The 18136-nt window shown below is 49.6% G+C and overlaps 1 protein-coding gene across 1 annotated transcript; it reads right to left on the bottom strand.

Moving 5' to 3' along the window:
• Positions 1-235: 235 nt before the first annotated feature.
• LOC120681216 (prophenin-2-like) lies at positions 236-547 on the bottom strand. The gene has a single exon (XM_039962736.1). It carries the CDS (start codon positions 545-547, stop codon positions 236-238), a length of 312 nt encoding a protein of 103 aa, XP_039818670.1.
• Positions 548-18136: the final 17589 nt, after the last annotated feature.

Genomic DNA, 18136 nt, shown 5'->3' with positions numbered 1-18136 from the left:
TGATGTTTCACGTCCTTTTCATAGCAAGATACTACACTAAATGGAAACAAACTCATCCAATCTACCACAGGCAAAGCAATCTGTGCCAGACCATCTAACAATTGCCATCAGGGGGAGGTCACGTACCTCGAGCAGGGAAATCACAACCTGCCTTGGGCGGGGGCAGGCGCAGGGACCGGGCGGCGGGGGCAGGCGCCGGGGGCGGGGACGGCAGGGCTGGGAGCCGGGGCGACAGTCAAGGAGGGGACTGGCACTCCGGGTCGGGGGCGGCCGCCGGGGGCGGGGCGGGGACGGAGGCCGGGAGCCAAGCGTCTGGGGTGGGGGCCTCGGGAGCCGGGGGCGCCGCTGCCACTCGTGCCGGGGTCCGGGGGCGGGGCGAGCGCCGGCCAGGCAGGGAGGTGACGGCCTTGCGGGGGCGTGGCACGCACCGGGGCGGGCAGCTCCGGCCGGGGGCATGACCGTCGGCGTGGAGGCGGCGTGGAAGGACTGCGGCGACGGGGAGCTGGCTCGGCGGCGTGGAGCGGCGGCGCGGCGGCGTGGCTGGCATGTGCGTGGGTGTGTTTGTGTGTGTGCGGGTGTGGCGGCGCGGCTAAGTTATTTGTGGGCTGGCGCCTCTATGCCGAGTGCTGAGATCTGGCACTCGGCAAACACTGGCTTTGCTGAGTGCCGTGATCTGGCACTCGGCAAACTATGAAAGCTATGCCGAGTGCCCTGATCTGGCACTCGGCAAAGTCATTATTTGTTTTAACTCAACTCCTTTGAATACAATTTTTGTTTTCACATATTCCTTTGAATGAAATTCGATATTTCATTTCAAAATTTATATTTCACGAAACAATTCTTTTTTCATGCTTTAACGAAAAATATTATATTATTTCAATCACTATTAGCTATATTTCCATTTATATGGACTAATTCTCTACATTTGACAAAATAAATTAAAAATTACGCAACAATTTAAATACCCAAAATTTAACAGTGATTAATTTATGATGTCTATTGCATATATAAAAAATGTGACATGTTTTACGAAAAAATTCCATTATTTCATGCAGTATAAGTTCATATTGATATTACATACACAGATGCAGCGGAAAAAAAATCTAATATTATCAAATGGCCACAAAAAATAATGAAAATTAAGCATACATCATTCCATCATGACCATTGCCTACACAAAAAGTTTGAAGTAAAAAATCAATTTGATTGTCACTTGGACTCAAAATCTTAACTGTACCCATTCACAGCTCTCTTGAACCTTTTACGAGATACTTCATCTTATAACTAACATATGTGATAACTTTTGTGAAATGTCCTCAATTTTTTTCACAGTCTCCACATATGATATTATGATTGCAAGATAAATTTCAAAATTTTTGGACTACGTTTGAGTTTTATAGAATTTAAAATCTATTCGGCCCGAATTTTCCTTGGAATTCTTGGACAACGCATCAAATTGGACTCAATAACATGAATATACTTTTTCCATTAATTATCCACGAATTGCACTACATTTTGTAGTTCAAATTTGAATTATCCACAAAATACGCTTTTAATGAAATAAATAATGTAAATATGGTAAACTTCAAGGATAATTTACCAAAATTATATATGATGTCCATCAAATACTATAATAACAGAGAAAAAAGTTTGGAGGGTAAATGAAAATGTTTTTCTCTAACTTTGAAGAGAGCCAAAAAAGACACTCGGCAAAGGTGACTGGATGCCGAGTGCCAGCATAATGCACTCGGCATTGACAGAACGTTGCCGAGTGTCCCATGGACGGCACTCGGCAAAATATATTTTGCCGAGTGTCCTACACCTCGCACTCGGCAACTAGTAACTGTAATGGACGTGGTAACCGGTACCGGTCGGGGTAACGGAGTAATGGTCGTGGTAACAATCGTGTGCGGTACACATGACATTGTTTGCCGAGTGTTTACTGTCAGGCACTCGGCAAAGCTGGGTTTGCCGAGTGTCCCGTAGCTGGCATTCGGCAAACAATAACGGTCTGAACGCCACCCCACAGGAACGGGCGTGTGCGGGGCACGTGAGGATGTTTGCCGAGTGTATTTTTTGAGGCACTCAGCAAAGTTATGTTTGACGAGTGTCTCATCAGAGGCACTCGGCAAAGATTGATTTTGCCGAGTGTCAGATGAGCGGCACTCGGCAAATATTAATTTTGCCGAGTATTAGGTTTTTGCCGAGGGTTTTTTTGAAGCACTCGGCAAATGTAAACACTGTCGAGTGCTCGATATTATGCACTCGGCAAAGTCTCTGGCACTCGGCATAACTGTTGTTTCCGGTAGTGGGGCGTTTCCCTGCAGCAGGCCCATGGCGGCATTAATTAGGGCCGTACCTCCAAATTTGGGGCCCGATTCTATACGCAAAATATACCCGCAAAAAAAAAGATATACTGTAGGCCTGTGGAGTCTGCGGCGCTGCTGGGTATCGATGAGGCATCAGTGATGGATCAGCTCATCATCAGTGGGCGTTTCCCTGCAGCAGGCCCATGGAGGCATTACTGATTGGGGCCGTACCTCCAAATTTGGGGCCCGATTCTATGCGCAAAATATAAGGCCTGCACATGCGGAATGCTAATGACCATTTTTCTTTACAATGTTATAACAGTTACATTAGCCAACAATGCCGAAAGAGAAAAGGCATTCTCTGAAAAATGAACTTCTACAAAAAAAAAGGAGAATCATTAGTTTATGGTGCATTTTCCTATGGTGGTTTATCAACTTCTCGAAATATGAACTTCTACAAAAAAAAGGGGAAATTACACTAACTAATAAACGAATTTAATCTTGCAAATGTTGGTGCGTTTTTCTATAGATTTTGATCAAAGTTTGAATTGGGACAAAACTTAAATGGCTTATATTTTAGAAGAGAAAATATTAAACGATGATACTAGCTTGCCCTAAAGGAGGGGGACTGTGGAGCAGCTGATGAACGTGCCCATGTGTACTACGGGATTACTATTTCTTTCCATTTTCGTGCGAGAGTCCACGATCGCATGCCGCTGAATCCAGCGGCAATATCTCGACGGAATAGTTCAGCTTAGATCAGGAGCACTGGAGCAGCGTGGATCGTCGTCGATCAGGTACGGCCGTTGAACCAGTCCAAGTCCAGCCAGCAGCACGCGGACCTGCAGATTCAGGGACACAGCTGCGTAGTAATAAGCATCTGCATAGATACATCAAATACAGCACACAGTGGAGGCCTGGAGGGTCTATCGAACGTGTCCTGCTGGCGGATCGCAAAAGCATTGTTGGTATCAAACAAAGTGGCCTGTCAAAAAGCAAAGCAAGCCGATGGAGTTACTGAGGTTCGGTTTGGCATAACTTCGGCTTCTCCTAAAACTTCTAGTGAAGCTGAATCTGTTTTAGAAAACATTTTGCAAAACAACGAGATGAAGGTGAAGTTGTTCGAAGCCACGTTTTGTGGCTTTGTCCTGCTAACGAAAGCTGAAACAACGTGATCTAGGGTTTCATGTAACCCTGTCTCCCTAAGCCATATAAGGGCACCCAACATGACGTAATGTATTACACAACTCGCAGTTAAAACCTATCTAAACCCTTATGTTGCTTGCACCATCGTGTTCTTGATCTCGGCGATTCCCTACGAGCAATCTTCTACCTTAGGGTATCATCCCTAGGTAGGTTTGCCGGTAAAACACCGACCTAACCAGCCTAAAAAAACCCCAATCCGACACCAATATTGTATGGCCCGGGCTCGAACCAAAAATTTTAACCAAAAATCAGAAAAAAAATCTAGAAATTATACATAAAAATAGGGTTTTACCGACCCGAAATCGACCCATCCCGACACGACCATGTGCCATGCCAAACTCGGGCCGAACCAAAAAAAACTCGCGGGTTCCTTTTGATTCGACCCGACCCACTGGATGATCAGGTCTAATTTAGATACATGTTTAGGGAGGTTGCTTTAGTCTATTTTTATAATTACAGAGGTGGATAATTTATTAGGAAAGATAATAGATTCAATCACTATTATGATTAGAGTTGTTAGATTGATGGTCTGGATATTTTTTATTTTTGAGAATTTCTAGAATTTCTCTATTTTTTAAAGTGCCCACTTAGAATCCTAAGATTCTATATGGCTTTACATAGAGATTTCGAAAGAAGCTTCCTATTAGTAATAGTAAGATAAGATAGTAAGCACTAAGCACCCTATATACTACTATCTCCTATCTATGCCTTGATAGAGAACATGGTGGAGCCTTCCTTTACTGGTCAAATATTAAGGTAATATATAGTACTGATTTTAGATATCGATAATCAAATATATATCTTTGCATAAAATATATAAACTCAAAATAGATTTTGGACTCATGTAAATAAACTTACCGTCAAGCATGAATTTGCCATGTTAGCCATATGGCAAAGAAGAAACAATCTCCACAAATTGTAGAATGGCTATTGTAAACTTTATTATCTATAATATATAACAGGGGCGGAGTTAGGTATAATTGTTGATGTCAGCAAATCACTATTCCACACTGTTCGTAGTAGAGCTGACACCGATGACTGCTGCGGCCGGCTCCGCCTAACCAGCAGCAGTAGGGAGGCCCCCCTCCTATTTTACCTTGAAAACAGAAAAAGAAAATCTTAAGTAACCATTCTACAATTTGTAAAGCAGCAGTAAACAACAGTAATTTCCCGACAAGCTAGTTTTGTGGGGGGTCCTCCGGAAAGACAATGATACACAAACGCACGGCCGGTGCATAGCTTGGCCTTCTGTGCCTTCTCCATCTCGATCCGGCCACTGTAAACAACACAGCGCAAGGCTCACTGACTACGTCCATGCAGATGCTACGAGTACCGTTCTCCTCGGTCGTCCAAATCTCTCTCATCTTTTTACGAGCCGGAAACCTAGCAAGGCGCGTTCCTCTTCCTGAACAACAAGATCATAGAGAAAGCACGCACGGCATCATTAGCTAGGATATTGTTGGGGGAGCCACCTTCGGGTAGGGTGCGAAGGCACCAGGACCGATGAGGCGGACGCAGCGGAAGCCCAGGAGCGAAGACTTCGGACCGAAGACTTCTGGGGGAAGAATCTTCGAATAAGTCTCCAACCGCCGATGCAACGATCGGCCCCGGTCCGGCTTGATCGCGAAGGGTACGGAGCGAAGGTGCGAGGACGAAGGGCGACCCTGCAGGAGAAGAGTGATGGACTCGCTCGGCGAAGGGTCATACCCGAAGCCCCGAAACGAAGGCATCTGGCGGCGCGGAGGACCTGGGGCCGTGTGTCATGCCAGCTGTAATCCACTGAGTGTCTGTAAATGTGATGTTACCTAAAAGCCCACGGAATATTATGTATTTGGGGCAGTTAGGGGACATTTTGGAAATTCTAGCTAATGGGTAGGTGAGCCGTTGGGCTATAAATACCCCCCCTTGTAACTGTGCTAACGCACTGTTGCTTTGATTTTCGTGTCATTACTGCGTCCGCTGCTATTTTCCCACAAGTCTTCGCTCACAATCACTCGAACTGTTGTGACCTCTTCATCCCAGAGAGTGTCCTACACCAACAGTTTTGGAGCCCACCCGCGGTTCATCCTCGACACGACCACATGGCAGCGAAGAAGAAACCAAACCCCGGCACTTCGGAGGCCAATGCCTCGACCGATGCCATTCCTACGAATGACAACACCCTCGACACTACAAACGGCGACAACACCGAAGACAACGGCGAAGACCTCAGCGTCGAAGACCTCACTGATGGGGACTTCGAGGTCGATCTCCACGACCTCGGTATCTCCGCCGAAGACATCCAAACCATGAGGAGAATCGACACTCGTTTATCCGAGCATCTCCGCAAAGTACAAGCTCAGCAAACTCAAGCCAACACCTCTCTCTGTAGAATTCGAAGAGCTCCCGTGGCCACCACGCTTCAACCCCACCATTCTTCCACAGTTCAATGGGGAATCCGACCCAAAAGATTTCCTCCTCAAGTATGAAGTGGCCATCGAAGCATCCGGGGGTGGCGCGGCATGCAAAGTGAAAGCATTTGTCCTCTCGCTGAAGGGCCTCGCTCAGTATTGGTACTCCAACCTCCCAGGTGGTCACATCCACACCTGGGACCAGCTCCGAAGAGAGCTCACAGCTGCCTTCAGAGCGCCGAAGCCAGAAGAAATCAACTCATATGACTTCCACAGCTTGAAGCAAGAGGGATCCACTCTGCAAGAATACTTGCACCGCCTCGTCAGGCTTCGCGCGAGGGCTCCAGATGTGGCAGAAAAGACCACCATCGAAGCCGCCATCGCTGGCTTAAACCTTGGCCCATGCGGGGAGTACCTCGAGTGCCGCAAGCCGAAGACCCTGAACAGGCTCTTCGAGATTATTCAAGAGTATTGCATCTCAGACATAGGAAAGCGCCGGAGAATCGAAGAGATGAATGAGAAGAGGTCGCGCAATCGCGACCGACCGAAGCCTCATCAAGCCAAGCAAGCGAAGACCCCAAAGGCCGTGAACACGGTCTCCGGTGATGAAGCCCGCGACTCCCGGCCTCAGAACAACAGAGGAGGGAGGAGCGACCGAAGCAACTCCAATCGTGGTCGGAGGGAAAACTCCGGCCGAAAGCAAAAAGTTCCTTACTGTTGCATTCATGGCAGAGACAAAGGTCATTGGACGAGCGAGTGACCCCTCGTCAAGGAGAAAAAAAGAAGAGCTAGATCGAGCCACAAACACCGAACAGCCGCCGAAGCCCGTCAATTATACCCATTCCTCTCAGCCACAAGGCCCGCCACCGCAGATTCAGTGGCAGCCTTCGCATCAACCCCATTGGACTTTGGCGTACCCCACCCTCTCACCATCCTTCCCAACCTTCCATTACAACCCCACATACACGCCTCCGGCCCTCCCAGCACCTTCGGCACCCCAATTCCCGCAAATCCAAACCCCTTCGACACCACATCAAGGGTGGCGCCCACAACCCCAGCCACAAGCATCCAACTACCTCTCTCCACCGCCGAAGCTAGAATCCGATACGATCCCAGAGAGAGCCAATGATCCCGTCGGAGGCACGGTGAATGTCATCAACGCCATCTCCGGTGGATCAAATGAGCCAGTGCATGAGACGAAATGTCAGAGGAAAGAATACCTCCGCACAGTCTCTCATGTCTTCGAAGGCAAACATTTCCGCACCCCCTGGTCTCACGTCCCAATTACCTTCTTCAAAGCCGACCTTAGACTCCAACACTACCCGCACAATGATCCCCTCATCATTCAAGCAAACATTGGAAGAAATTCCATGGACTTCGCGGGAAACGATGTTGGTTGGATCCTCGTCGACAACGGCAGCTCCGCGGATGTCCTCACCTGGCAATGCTTCTTGAAGATGGGGTTCACAGAAAAGAACCTGCAAAAGTCCCAGTACCCACTTATTGGCTTCGGGGGCAAAAGAATCGAAGCCCTCGGCAAAATAGATCTGAATGTGACCTTTGGTGAAGGCAATACCCAGAGAACAAAGCTCATAACCTTTGATGTGGTAGACATCACCTACCCATACAATGCCATCTTTGGCCGCAACAGTATCATCAAGTCCGCGGCAGTTATCAATCAAGCCTACCTATGCATGAAAATCCCAACAGCTGGAGAAGTCATCACGATCCTCGGCAACCAAGAAGAAGCCAGGAGATGCAAAGACAATGCAGCATGTGCCATGAAAAATGTGCATGCCATCGAAGCCAGTAACAACGTCATCGAAGAAGAGGAAGCGAAGCCACTCAATTCTGAGCGGACCGAAAAAGAAGGGGTCATGCCGGCTGAACACACCAAAAATGTTTTGCTCTGCGAAGATGTACCATATTGCACAGTGACAATAGGCAAAGGCCTAGAAGAAGCCAAAGAGTCTAGTTGATATAATTTTTGAGAAACAATCAAGATGTCTTCGCATGGTCATCTTCGGACCTGCGAGGAGTCAGTCCGGAAGTTATGGAGCACGAACTAAGAGTAGATCCAATGGTTAAGCCGCGTAAGCAGCGTCTTCGCACAATGTCCAAAGACTGCAAAAAAGCCGCACAAAGCGAAGTTCAGAAGTTATTTGATGCGGGTGTAATCCGTGAAGTGCAGTTCCCGGAGTGGCTGGCGAATGTAGTTATGGTCCCAAAGAAGAATGGAAATTGGAGAATGTGCATCGATTTCACCACCCTGAACAAGTTTTTCCCGAAGGATGAGTTTCCCTTGCCTCGCATCGATACATTGGTAGATGCGGCGGCAGGGTCGGAGATGTTAAGCATGTTAAATTGCTTTCCCGGTTATCATCAAATCTTCATGAAGAAGTCAAATGAGGAGAAGACCAGCTTTACCACGCCCTTCGGCACTTACTGCTATGTAAGAATGCCCGAGGGTCTTCGCAATGCAGGGTGCACGTTTTGAACAGAACTATCGCAGCAGTACTGGACAGGAATATCTCCGCATACGTCGACGATGTCGTCGTGCAAAGCAAAAAATGTGAAGACCACATCGCGGACCTTCGAGAAACCTTCGCAAACCTTCGCAAGCATGGGCTCAAGCTGAACCCAGAAAAGTGTGTATTCGGAGTCAGAAGGGGAAAACTTCTGGGATGCATGATCATAGACAGGGGCATCGAGTCAAATCCAGTAAAGATTGAAGTCATCAGAAGAATGTGACCGCCCTCGACCAAGAAGGAGGTGTAGAAGTTGACCGGCCGCCTAGCTACGCTGAACAGATTCATTTCGCGATCAGCAGAGAAATCACTTCCTTTCTTCAAGGTGTTGAAGGGCACAGAAAATTTTCACTGGGGTCCTGAGCAAGACAAAGCCTTCGAAGATCTGAAAAAGTACTTGGAAAACTTGGCGGTAATGACAAGCCATTCGCCTGGAGCAGAGCTCTTGTTATACATTGCAACTTCAAGCTCCGCGGTGAGTGCAGCATTAGTCGAAGAGAGAACGGTTGAAAGCACCTTGAAGCAGTTACCAATCTACTTCGTATCCGAAGTCTTAAACGGATCGAAGTTGCTCTACTCTGAAATGGAGAAGATGGCCTAAGCAGTGGTAATGGCAGCCAGGAAGCTTCGCCATTATTTCCAGAGTTTCAAGATCAAAGTACCAACATCTTTCCCTCTTCGAGAATTATTTGAGAATAGAGAGGCCTCAGGAAGAATTGGAAAATGGGTAACACTGTTGGCATCGCACACCATCGATTGTATCCCGCGAGGTGCAATCAAGTCTCAAGTCTTGGCAGATTTTGTTGCTGACTGGACACCATCAGCACCTTCGCAGAACCCTCCAGTCATTGAAGCGATTTGGCTGTTGGAATGTGACAGAGCCTATTGCAAGAATGGTTCAGGCGCGTCGGCAATTCTCACAGCACCTTCGGGAACTCAATTGAAGTACGCAGCTAGGTTGGATTTTCTAGGGTGTACAAACAATGTCGCAGAATACGAAGGTTTGCTTCTAGGCCTTCGCAAGGCAAGGGCACTGGGCGCGAGGAGGTTGTCCATCAAGTCTGACTCTGAACTCGTCACAAACGACATTGGCAAAACTTACAGAGCACTCAATCCAGAGTTAGCGAAGTATCTGGCGGCTATCCGCAGCATGGAAAAATATTTTTTGGGTTTCAGTGTGCGAAGTTTCCCTAGAATACAAAACAAGCAAGCAGATGTCCCGGCGAAGGCAGCAGCAGAGAATGACCCGTTGCCTCCGGATGTGTTTTTTGAAACAATCAAGAGCGGTTCGGTAAATTGCGCCGAAGAGCCAGCAAAGTTTGTCAATGCTATCTCAAGCGAAGACTGGAGGTCCAAAATTATGGCTTACCTTCGTGGACATTTTGTTCCAGAGGATGAGAAAGAAGAAAAACAACTTGCCCTTCGGGCGCGAAGCTACTCAATAGTCAACGACACATTGTATCGAGGGGGTGTGTGCGCACCATTGTTGAAATGCATTTCTCAAATCGAAGGAAGACAGCTACTGCAAGAAATACACGTAGGAATGTGCTCGTCGCACATCGAAACAAGGGCACTGGTGGGGAAAGCTTTCCGCGAAGGGTTCTATTGGCCTTCGGCCGTGGCAGACGCCCATGAAATCGTTCGCACTTGCCCAAATTGTCAGAAACATGCCCATTATAGCAAGTTCCCACCCGAAGAGGTCCATTTAATACCCCCGATCTGGCCCCTCGCTCAGTGGGGCATCGATATTGTGGGACCCCTACCAACAGCTCTAGGCAATTTCAAGTATGCAGTTGTCGCTGTAGAGTACTTTTCAAAGTGGATCGAAGCCAAGGCACTTCGCGACATCACAGCCGCCACACTACAGAAATTCTTCTGGCAGAACATTGTATGCCGCTTCGGTGTACCCAAAGAAGTCACAGTAGACAATGTCAAACAGTTTGATTGCACAACAATCAGAGAATTCTGTCAGCAACTGGGCACCAAGCTGTGCTTCGCCTCAGTATACCCGCAATCGAATGGGGCGGTTGAAAGGGCAAATGGAATCATCTTCTCCGGAATCAAAAAGAACATCACTGAACAGCCGAAGGGTAAGTGGGTTGATGAGTTACCAAAAGTAATCTGGTCTCATAATACAACAGAGTCAAGGGCAACAAAGTTCACTCCTTTCAAGCTCCTCTATGGCGAAGAGGTAATGACTCCAGAAGAACTTCGCCACGGGTCATACAGGACCGAAGCACCAGATGAAGACATTAAACCAACAATCGATACGATCGAAGCTATCAAGACCCAAGCGGCAATCAACCTCGGCAGGTACCAGGAGGAAACCCGAAGGTGGCGCAACAAGAAGGTGAGGCCTCGGGAAATCAAGGAGGGTGATCTTGTACTTCGTCGCATCCCGAAGAGCAAACAGCTAGGAAAAATGCACAACAAATGGGAGGGACCTTTTCTAGTCATTTCGATGGCAAGACCTGAAGCCTGCAGGCTTCGTACGCTTGAAGGAGTCGAAGAGCCATACTCCTGGAACAAGGACATGCTCCAGCATTATTTTGTCTAGTTTCACGATGTTTTCTTTTTTGTAAATAAAATGTAATATTGTTTAAGTTGGTTTGAACAATGTATGCAAGGGCATGTACTCTTTTCCTCATAGGGGAAGCCTTCGCGCAATCGCTGTGATTGCCGAAGGTGTTAGGTTTTTAACGAGGCGGCAACCCTGTGTAACCCCTTGTGAAATATAAACAAGGTCCCCATAAAAATCTAGCTTGTGAGAAGGCGCCGAAGCATCTTCCCCCCTTCGTCGTAGCGAAGGGGGGAGTCATCGGTGCGTTGTGCGTGGTTAACACTTCTAGAAATGAGCCCAGGGCTCGCAGAGCTTAACGGCCCACAACACCCTTGGGCCTCAGTTCTTACTTTTTCTCAATTGGAAAAGACCTTCCGCGCAGAGCGCCAAAGGCATCGGAAAGTCCCTCCGCGCCAAAGCGCCAAGGGCATGGAAAAGATCTTCCGCGCAGAGCGCCGAAGGCATCAAAAGTCCCTCCGCGCCAAAAGGCCAAGGACATGTAAAAGACCTATCGTGCGAAAGCCGAAGGCCCTGGGCTAGCCTACACGTGCTAAAGAGCCGAAGGCCCCCAACAGAAAGTCCTTCCGCGCCAAAGTTCCGAGGGCACGGAAAGTCCTATCGTGCATAAGCTGAAGCCTAGGGTCACCTAATCGAGCAAAAGTGCTGAAGGCCCCCCCTACAAAAAGCCCTTCGGAAAATTATTCCCAAGGCACCTGCATGAAGAGCGTGCCCCACTCCTCCAAGAACGCAAAAGGGGGGGGTGGCGCTTCGCAAGCAAACGTGTTGCGTCCTTGCAGTCATGTGCCGCCCAAATAAGAAAAAGAGGGGGTGGCACTTCGCAAATTTATATACGTCTGTACAAACAAATGCCTCTCTCAGAATGAAGAGGGGGGGCACCTCGAAAAGGAAGTGTGTCATCGAAGAGACAAACGAGCCATGTTGGCTTCGCATATAACCTCAATACAGGTGGCGTGGTACTTCGCGCAGCCGAAGACCCCACATACACATTGGAAAGTATCACCCTCCAAGCACAACGATGGGGAGGTGGCGCTTCGCTTACAAAGTCAACATTGTTCTCGAACGGACTCACTTTCCAATCAAACAACAAAATTTGACAGTTACAGTCACATTTACAAAAAGGGGCTTCACCCATCAAATTAATCACACAGTCACACTCGACACCTCTTCTTCGAAAATAGTGCATTCCACATCTTCGATGACCATGCGGACCGCACGATCAATTATTTCGTCGGCCGTCCTCCGCATATATGCTTCGAATTCAGGGCCTGAAAACGATCGAAGCCCGCCGTAAGTCTCATTCGGACATAATGTCTCCTCGCAGACGATATGCAAAGCACCCAACGTCAGAGACTTCTTCGATGGGCTCTGGTTTAGGTTCAAGAAGACCCCTCGCGGGCGCATAAGGATGCTCCGTATCTAAAATACGCTTCATCTCGCGACTAAGCGACCTATCAGCAAGAATCTTGGCTTGTTTTTCCGGATCACGCGAAAACTCAGCCCAAAATTGTTTGGACTCCGCATTATCCCTATCATACTTTCGTTCCAAACGCTCCAACCATTCCGCAACTGAACCCCAGGAATGCTCATAATGATACTTAGCCCAGGCCTGACCGGCAACATGAAAAGAACCAAATCGCATCCATAAAGGCAGGGTACCTTCGGTAATCCGCGCAGGTTCCAGTGCAGGGTCCTGCGCAGACACCGAAGGCATTAGTCTCTTACAAAAACATTGTTATCCCAAGATAATTACATCCACAAGTCACTCCTCTACGGCATCTACTTCTTCTGTGCGGTGAGCGTCATGTCCACCTTCGCCCTCAGGAGTCGCTGCAGTGCCACTTGCCGAAGCACCGCGAAGATTCCCAGCGTTGGCAGACCCTAGGAAGGCACGTGCGAAGGCTTCTGTGTTGTCTTGAAGCTATGGAAGAAACAAAATTTTAACTATAAATCAAAATAAAATGGCACCTCCCAAAAATACCATAAACAAACCTATTTCCGAAGTCGATCTGCTTCGCCCCGGACGAGGTCCCTCCCGTGCGTCTTGAAAAAACTTGAAGTGAAGTTCTTAGCAATATTCTTGGGAAGGGGAGGCAGAGCTTCGGGTCGAATTTCATCTGGCGAAGGCCACACAAAGGTCGCATCGCGCATTGTGCGCATCTGGGGCTTTGTCACAGAAGCTTCGGTGCTGCTGCCCTCGGGAAGCAATTTGCAGACAGCAGCACTAAGGGACCGCACTGCCACCGCGGCACTCAAGTCGCCCATCGCGTGATTGCCGCAGGTAGCCATAGACACACATGCACGAAGCCCCCGGAATAGTTCAGATATCGAAATAGAATTAGCTATCGGAGAGAGATCGGGAGGTGACAGGCCCATCGTCTCAAGGAATGCGGCAATGTCGCGTTGCAGGGGCTCGGCACCAGCACGAACGGCTTCGCGATAGGCGTTAACTGCCTGCGTAGCAACCTGCTCACGACACTCCGCGTCCTTAAGCTCCTCAGCCTTCGCCTCCAGCGACCGGCGAAGCTCTGCTGCCTCAGCTTTGGCGGTTTCGACTTCGAGGCAGGCGGCCTGCAGCTCCGTCTTCGCACTAGCGCGGGCAGTTGCTAGTTCAGCTTCAAGCGAAGCCTTCTCCTCCTCCAGGCCACGAGCTTTTTGCTCCAAACTAGCGATGCGAAGAGGCTGATCGCGCTCCGCCTCTAGTAGACGACTGGCGCATCTTGCCACAACGTATGACTTCAAAGCGAGGTCTTCAGCAGACTACAGAGCATTCCTGGCTCCGTAAGCATGAGCCTTCGCTCCATGAGCAGGAAGCAAAACGACCCACCCGCTTCGGCTAGGTAGTCCCGCTCGTGCTGCCCGCTCTCAAAGCGAATCTTCCCAACAACCTGGCCACCAATTAACTTCGCATGTTTCATCCCGAGGGCCTCCATAATTTCAGAAGGAACAGACTAACTGATCAAATAGGCGCTGCTGTCGGAAGAGTCTGAACCGTCCGAGTTACCCTCGGCAGCGACTTGCTTCCCCTTAGTGGCCGCATCAGAAACCACAACATTCACTTCCTCCTCCTCCTCTCCACCCGAAGAGGACGACGCCGTCTTCTCGGCATGTTTTTCAACTTCCGAAGACGAGACAGCAGCATCGTGAGCCTTCGGGGCAACTTCATTGTCGCTCTCCATTTCTGGCTCGCTGAATTGGAGGGAGAATGCGGGCATCGCCCGCTTCGGAGCAACGCTAGTCGGAGCAGCGGGGTTTCGCTTCGCCGTCGCGCTGTCACCGCTTGACTCCACCTTCTCCTCAGAATCCTCCTTGCTGCAAAGCGGGGACGGCGCGAGGACAGCGTCGATAAGCCTAGAACGCTTCTTCAGAAGCCCCCCCCCCGCCCGCTGTAGTCTTGCGTTTTTTCTTCTCCAGGACCCCGGTGTTACCGCCACCCTTGGACTTCTTGCGCTTGCCCCCGCAGCACCGGAAGGCTCCATTTTTGCTGTTTTCTTCTCGGCCTCAGACAATCGAGCATCAGCAGCGCGCTGAGGGGCCTCGATCTCAAAAAATATAAATACCCGATTGTTCCGAGTGCCCCCCAGCCGGGACTCAAGAAGAGTATGCTCCTTCGTAGCTTCCGCCCCAATGGCTTCGTATGCAAGGATCTCTACAGTGATGGGATCAACACCTACGCAAAAATATGCGAAGGATAATTAAAAAAAAGAGGCTAGGGGCTTACCGTCCTTTGTAATCCCGAAAGACGTAGAGAAGTTGGGCATCGGAAGACCGCCCACACGCTTCTCCCTTCCCACCCACGAAGTTATGGACCACCCTTCGCGAACGGGAAAACACTTGCAAGCAACATACTCTTTCACTATATCTTGAGTCAAAAACAACTTTGATACCTCGCGAAGCATCGCGACATGAGCCTTCGCCTCCTCCGTCCCTTCGTCAACCTCCACGAACGGAGGCTGCTCCGGGAGCGGTCCAATCTCCTTCACCACCAGAGGATGGGTCCGCGAAGACCCATCAAGAGGGACCTTGTGGTAAAACCACATCGTTGTCCACGCGCCCCACCTGTTGCGATAAGCAACGACCGGGCTTGGAACGTGGGTGTGAAAAGCGAAGGTGTACACACCGAACTGAGGGTCCACCTCCGAGGCTTCAGCGTCTTCGCTCGCTTTCACAAACACCGTCTTCGGCTGAAAGTGGATCTTGAAGAGGCGGACGAAGCCAGTGGCCGTAGGCTTCAGTTTATAGGTCTTCGACAGCCACATGTACAAGTTCAACCGAACGAAGCTTGTTTGCGTCATCTGATGAGTGTAGACGTCGAATAGCTTGAAAATCTCCACCACCACCGGATCCAGCGGAAAGCGAAGGCCCGCGATGAAGAAGTCGCGAAAGACAACAACTTCGTCAGGTTGAGGCTTCGCTTCAATCTCACCATCTGGAGGAGGCCGCGCCATACCAGCTTCGAGGACACCTCGCCTCTCCAGGTCTTCGATCATGGCATGGGTCATGTAGCTTTTGCCAAGAATCTTCGTTGGAGGAAATCGAGCCCAGTCGCGTGACGCCATGTCCTCGGAAGAATCCATCGTGCCCGAAGAAGGAAGCCGAAGCAAACCAGTTAATCAGTTCCTCGCGAAGGCCTCGGAAAGCAAGAGCAAAAGAGAGGCCAGGGGCTGGGGGGGCTGAAGCGTGGGAGGGGGATGAGCTCTCGCCCCCCGGGGGTCGATTTATATAGCGCTGGCCCCCTAGTCGTGGCATGTGGGAGAGCGCGCCGCCAGTGTAAAGTGTCGACCTTGCCCTCGCGTCGCTCAGAAAGAATCTGAAGAGCCGCGGGGCAGCGGCGTCTTTTCTTGAAGATTCATCCACATCATTCTCCCGATCTATTTGTCCTGATCAATTCTGCGTAAAACATAAAGGTGTTGTTACCTAACTTCGCCAACTGGCTTTCTTTCTTTTTAATTGTCTCCACAGATTCAGGACGTCCTCGCTCGGCGAAGGGTCATATCCGAAGCCCCGAAACAAAGGCATCCGGCGGCGCGGAGGACCTGGGGCCCGTGTGTCGGGCCAGCTGTAATCCACTGAGTGTTTGTAAATGTGATGTTACCTAAAAGCCTATGGAATATTCTGTATTTGGGGCAGTTAGGGGGCATTTTGGGAATTCTAACTAATGGGTAGGTGAGCCGTTGGGCTATAAATAGCCCTCTTGTAACCGTGCAAATCATTATGGAATACAGAGCTAACGCGCTGCTGCTTTGATTTTCGTGTCATTACCGCATCCGCTGCTATTTTCCCACAAGTCTTCGCTCACAATCACTCGAACTGTTGTGACCTCTTCGTCCCGGAGAGTGTTCTACACCAACAGATATATCCCATGTCTCGTCTTGTCTTGTCTCGGTAACAAGCATGTAGTACGAGTGCCGCTGCAGCTGCCGCCTCCATTCTCCCACACACAGCGAGCTGCTCTGCTCTTCATCACTGACCTGACCGCTATATGCCGACCAATTCAAGCGTGCGTGCTCCATGCCCATCGTTATTCCCTTGCTATTTGTTGACGACCAAAGTTGGTCGTAACCGGTAGCGGTCTGACCGGGCGGGGTTATGTAGCCAATCCGACAGAGACCAACCGGTGAGACCGGTGGGTCCGACTGGTCTGACCGGTTAAAGAGGAGTCCGAATATAATTAGAATTTTTTGTAAATTTAGATCTGTAAAAAGGATTCCTTGCTCGATAAGTCTATCCCACCCTATAAATATAAAAGGTCACGGCCGATTGAGTCACCATCCAATCGATCAAAACATAATACAATTACTACTTTTTATCGTCTTTACTTTTTTTCGAAACCCTAACTCTTCCAACCCCATATTTATTGTTCTTCCTTCGTCTCCATGACGTTTAAAGGCGTTCTAGGTGGCATGCCGATCTTAGAACAACCCTGCGCGCGCTTGCTTTGACGGAGTCCCTCCCGGGTAAGCGTTCGTCGGTCATCGCCGATCTTCACCGGCGACTGGTCCGACCGGTCCCCCTGATCGGTCTGACCACCCTACGTAGGAGAGCTGCATTGAGCTTCTCTTTGCGTCGCGCGTTCAAGTGCAATCGTGTGTTGGCCCTGATTCGGCGCCAACACTATTGCATTGCTAATAATATTTTCTGAATGTCCCCAAGCTATGGGGTCTTAGTAAACTGTGTTTTGGCATAGTTTATGCACATCGTGTACGCCACTTGGTTCCCACAAAAATTCTACCGCATGTGTTACACTTGGAGCCCGAGGTGACTGCATGCCCTGATCCTGCAGATTGCTGCCGGGGCATAGAATCCAACCGGGCCGGCGGCTACCATCTCTACCTAGCAGCTAATACGTACTCTTGTCACATTGTGTATGCAAATTGCTTGGCAATGTTGCTCGAAGCTTCTTGTCACAATATTGCGCGAGCGGTCCCCGTGGCGAGCTTGTGCTGCAGTGACTTTTTCCGTCTCCGTGTATGTTCTCTCTGGACCGGGCTACCCGTAACCCGTTGCACGAGAATGGAAAGGGTACGGCGGTCGTTCTCTGCTCGATCGATGTGACGCCCCAAGCAAGTCCAGCGAACTCTGCCAGCCCGAATCAAGATAGGGTGCGTAGCCCGGCAGGCGTATCCTGACGAATGCCATGGCGGCGCTACGGCAGATCTCTCTCGCATCGAATCGCAGTGTCTTTTGTGTCAGATTCTGAGCTAGTTCCGATCGATCGACCGCCGCGCGACGCCGCCGGACGGCCTACGACCTTATCGGTCGATCTTTACGTGCAATCAATCGTGCGTACAACATTTCCTGACAGGATGAGGTTGCCGAACTCTTTGATCCATCCAACATGGTGGCAAAAGGCGTCAATGTACTGTGAGTCCGTGATGACTACCAGCCTACGGTTTGATCGAAACCGCGCGATCCAATCCCCCATTGAAGAAGAATGGCTGTAAATCCAAGCCTGTCAAATTTTACATCTTCAGGATTTTGTCAGTACTACAATTGTTCAGTTCCAACAGTTTGGTTACTCTTCTCATTTGGGCCCAACTGGCAGCCCGGCCCAACACTAGAGCCGCCTCTGCTGCCCGCAAACAGGCCCAAGTGGCAGCCCGGCCCAACACTAGAACCGCCTCT

This window comes from Panicum virgatum, chromosome 7N (assembly GCF_016808335.1).
Source record: "Panicum virgatum strain AP13 chromosome 7N, P.virgatum_v5, whole genome shotgun sequence".
NCBI classification, from domain to species: domain Eukaryota; kingdom Viridiplantae; phylum Streptophyta; class Magnoliopsida; order Poales; family Poaceae; genus Panicum; species Panicum virgatum.
Note: the sequence above shows the minus strand (reverse complement) of the source record. Positions and strands in the feature narration are given on the sequence as shown.

Coding starts and splice junctions, on each gene's coding strand:
- LOC120681216 (XM_039962736.1), bottom strand. CDS start 547: ATGCCAGCCACGCCGCCGCGCCGCCGCTCCACGCCGCCGAGCCAGCTC.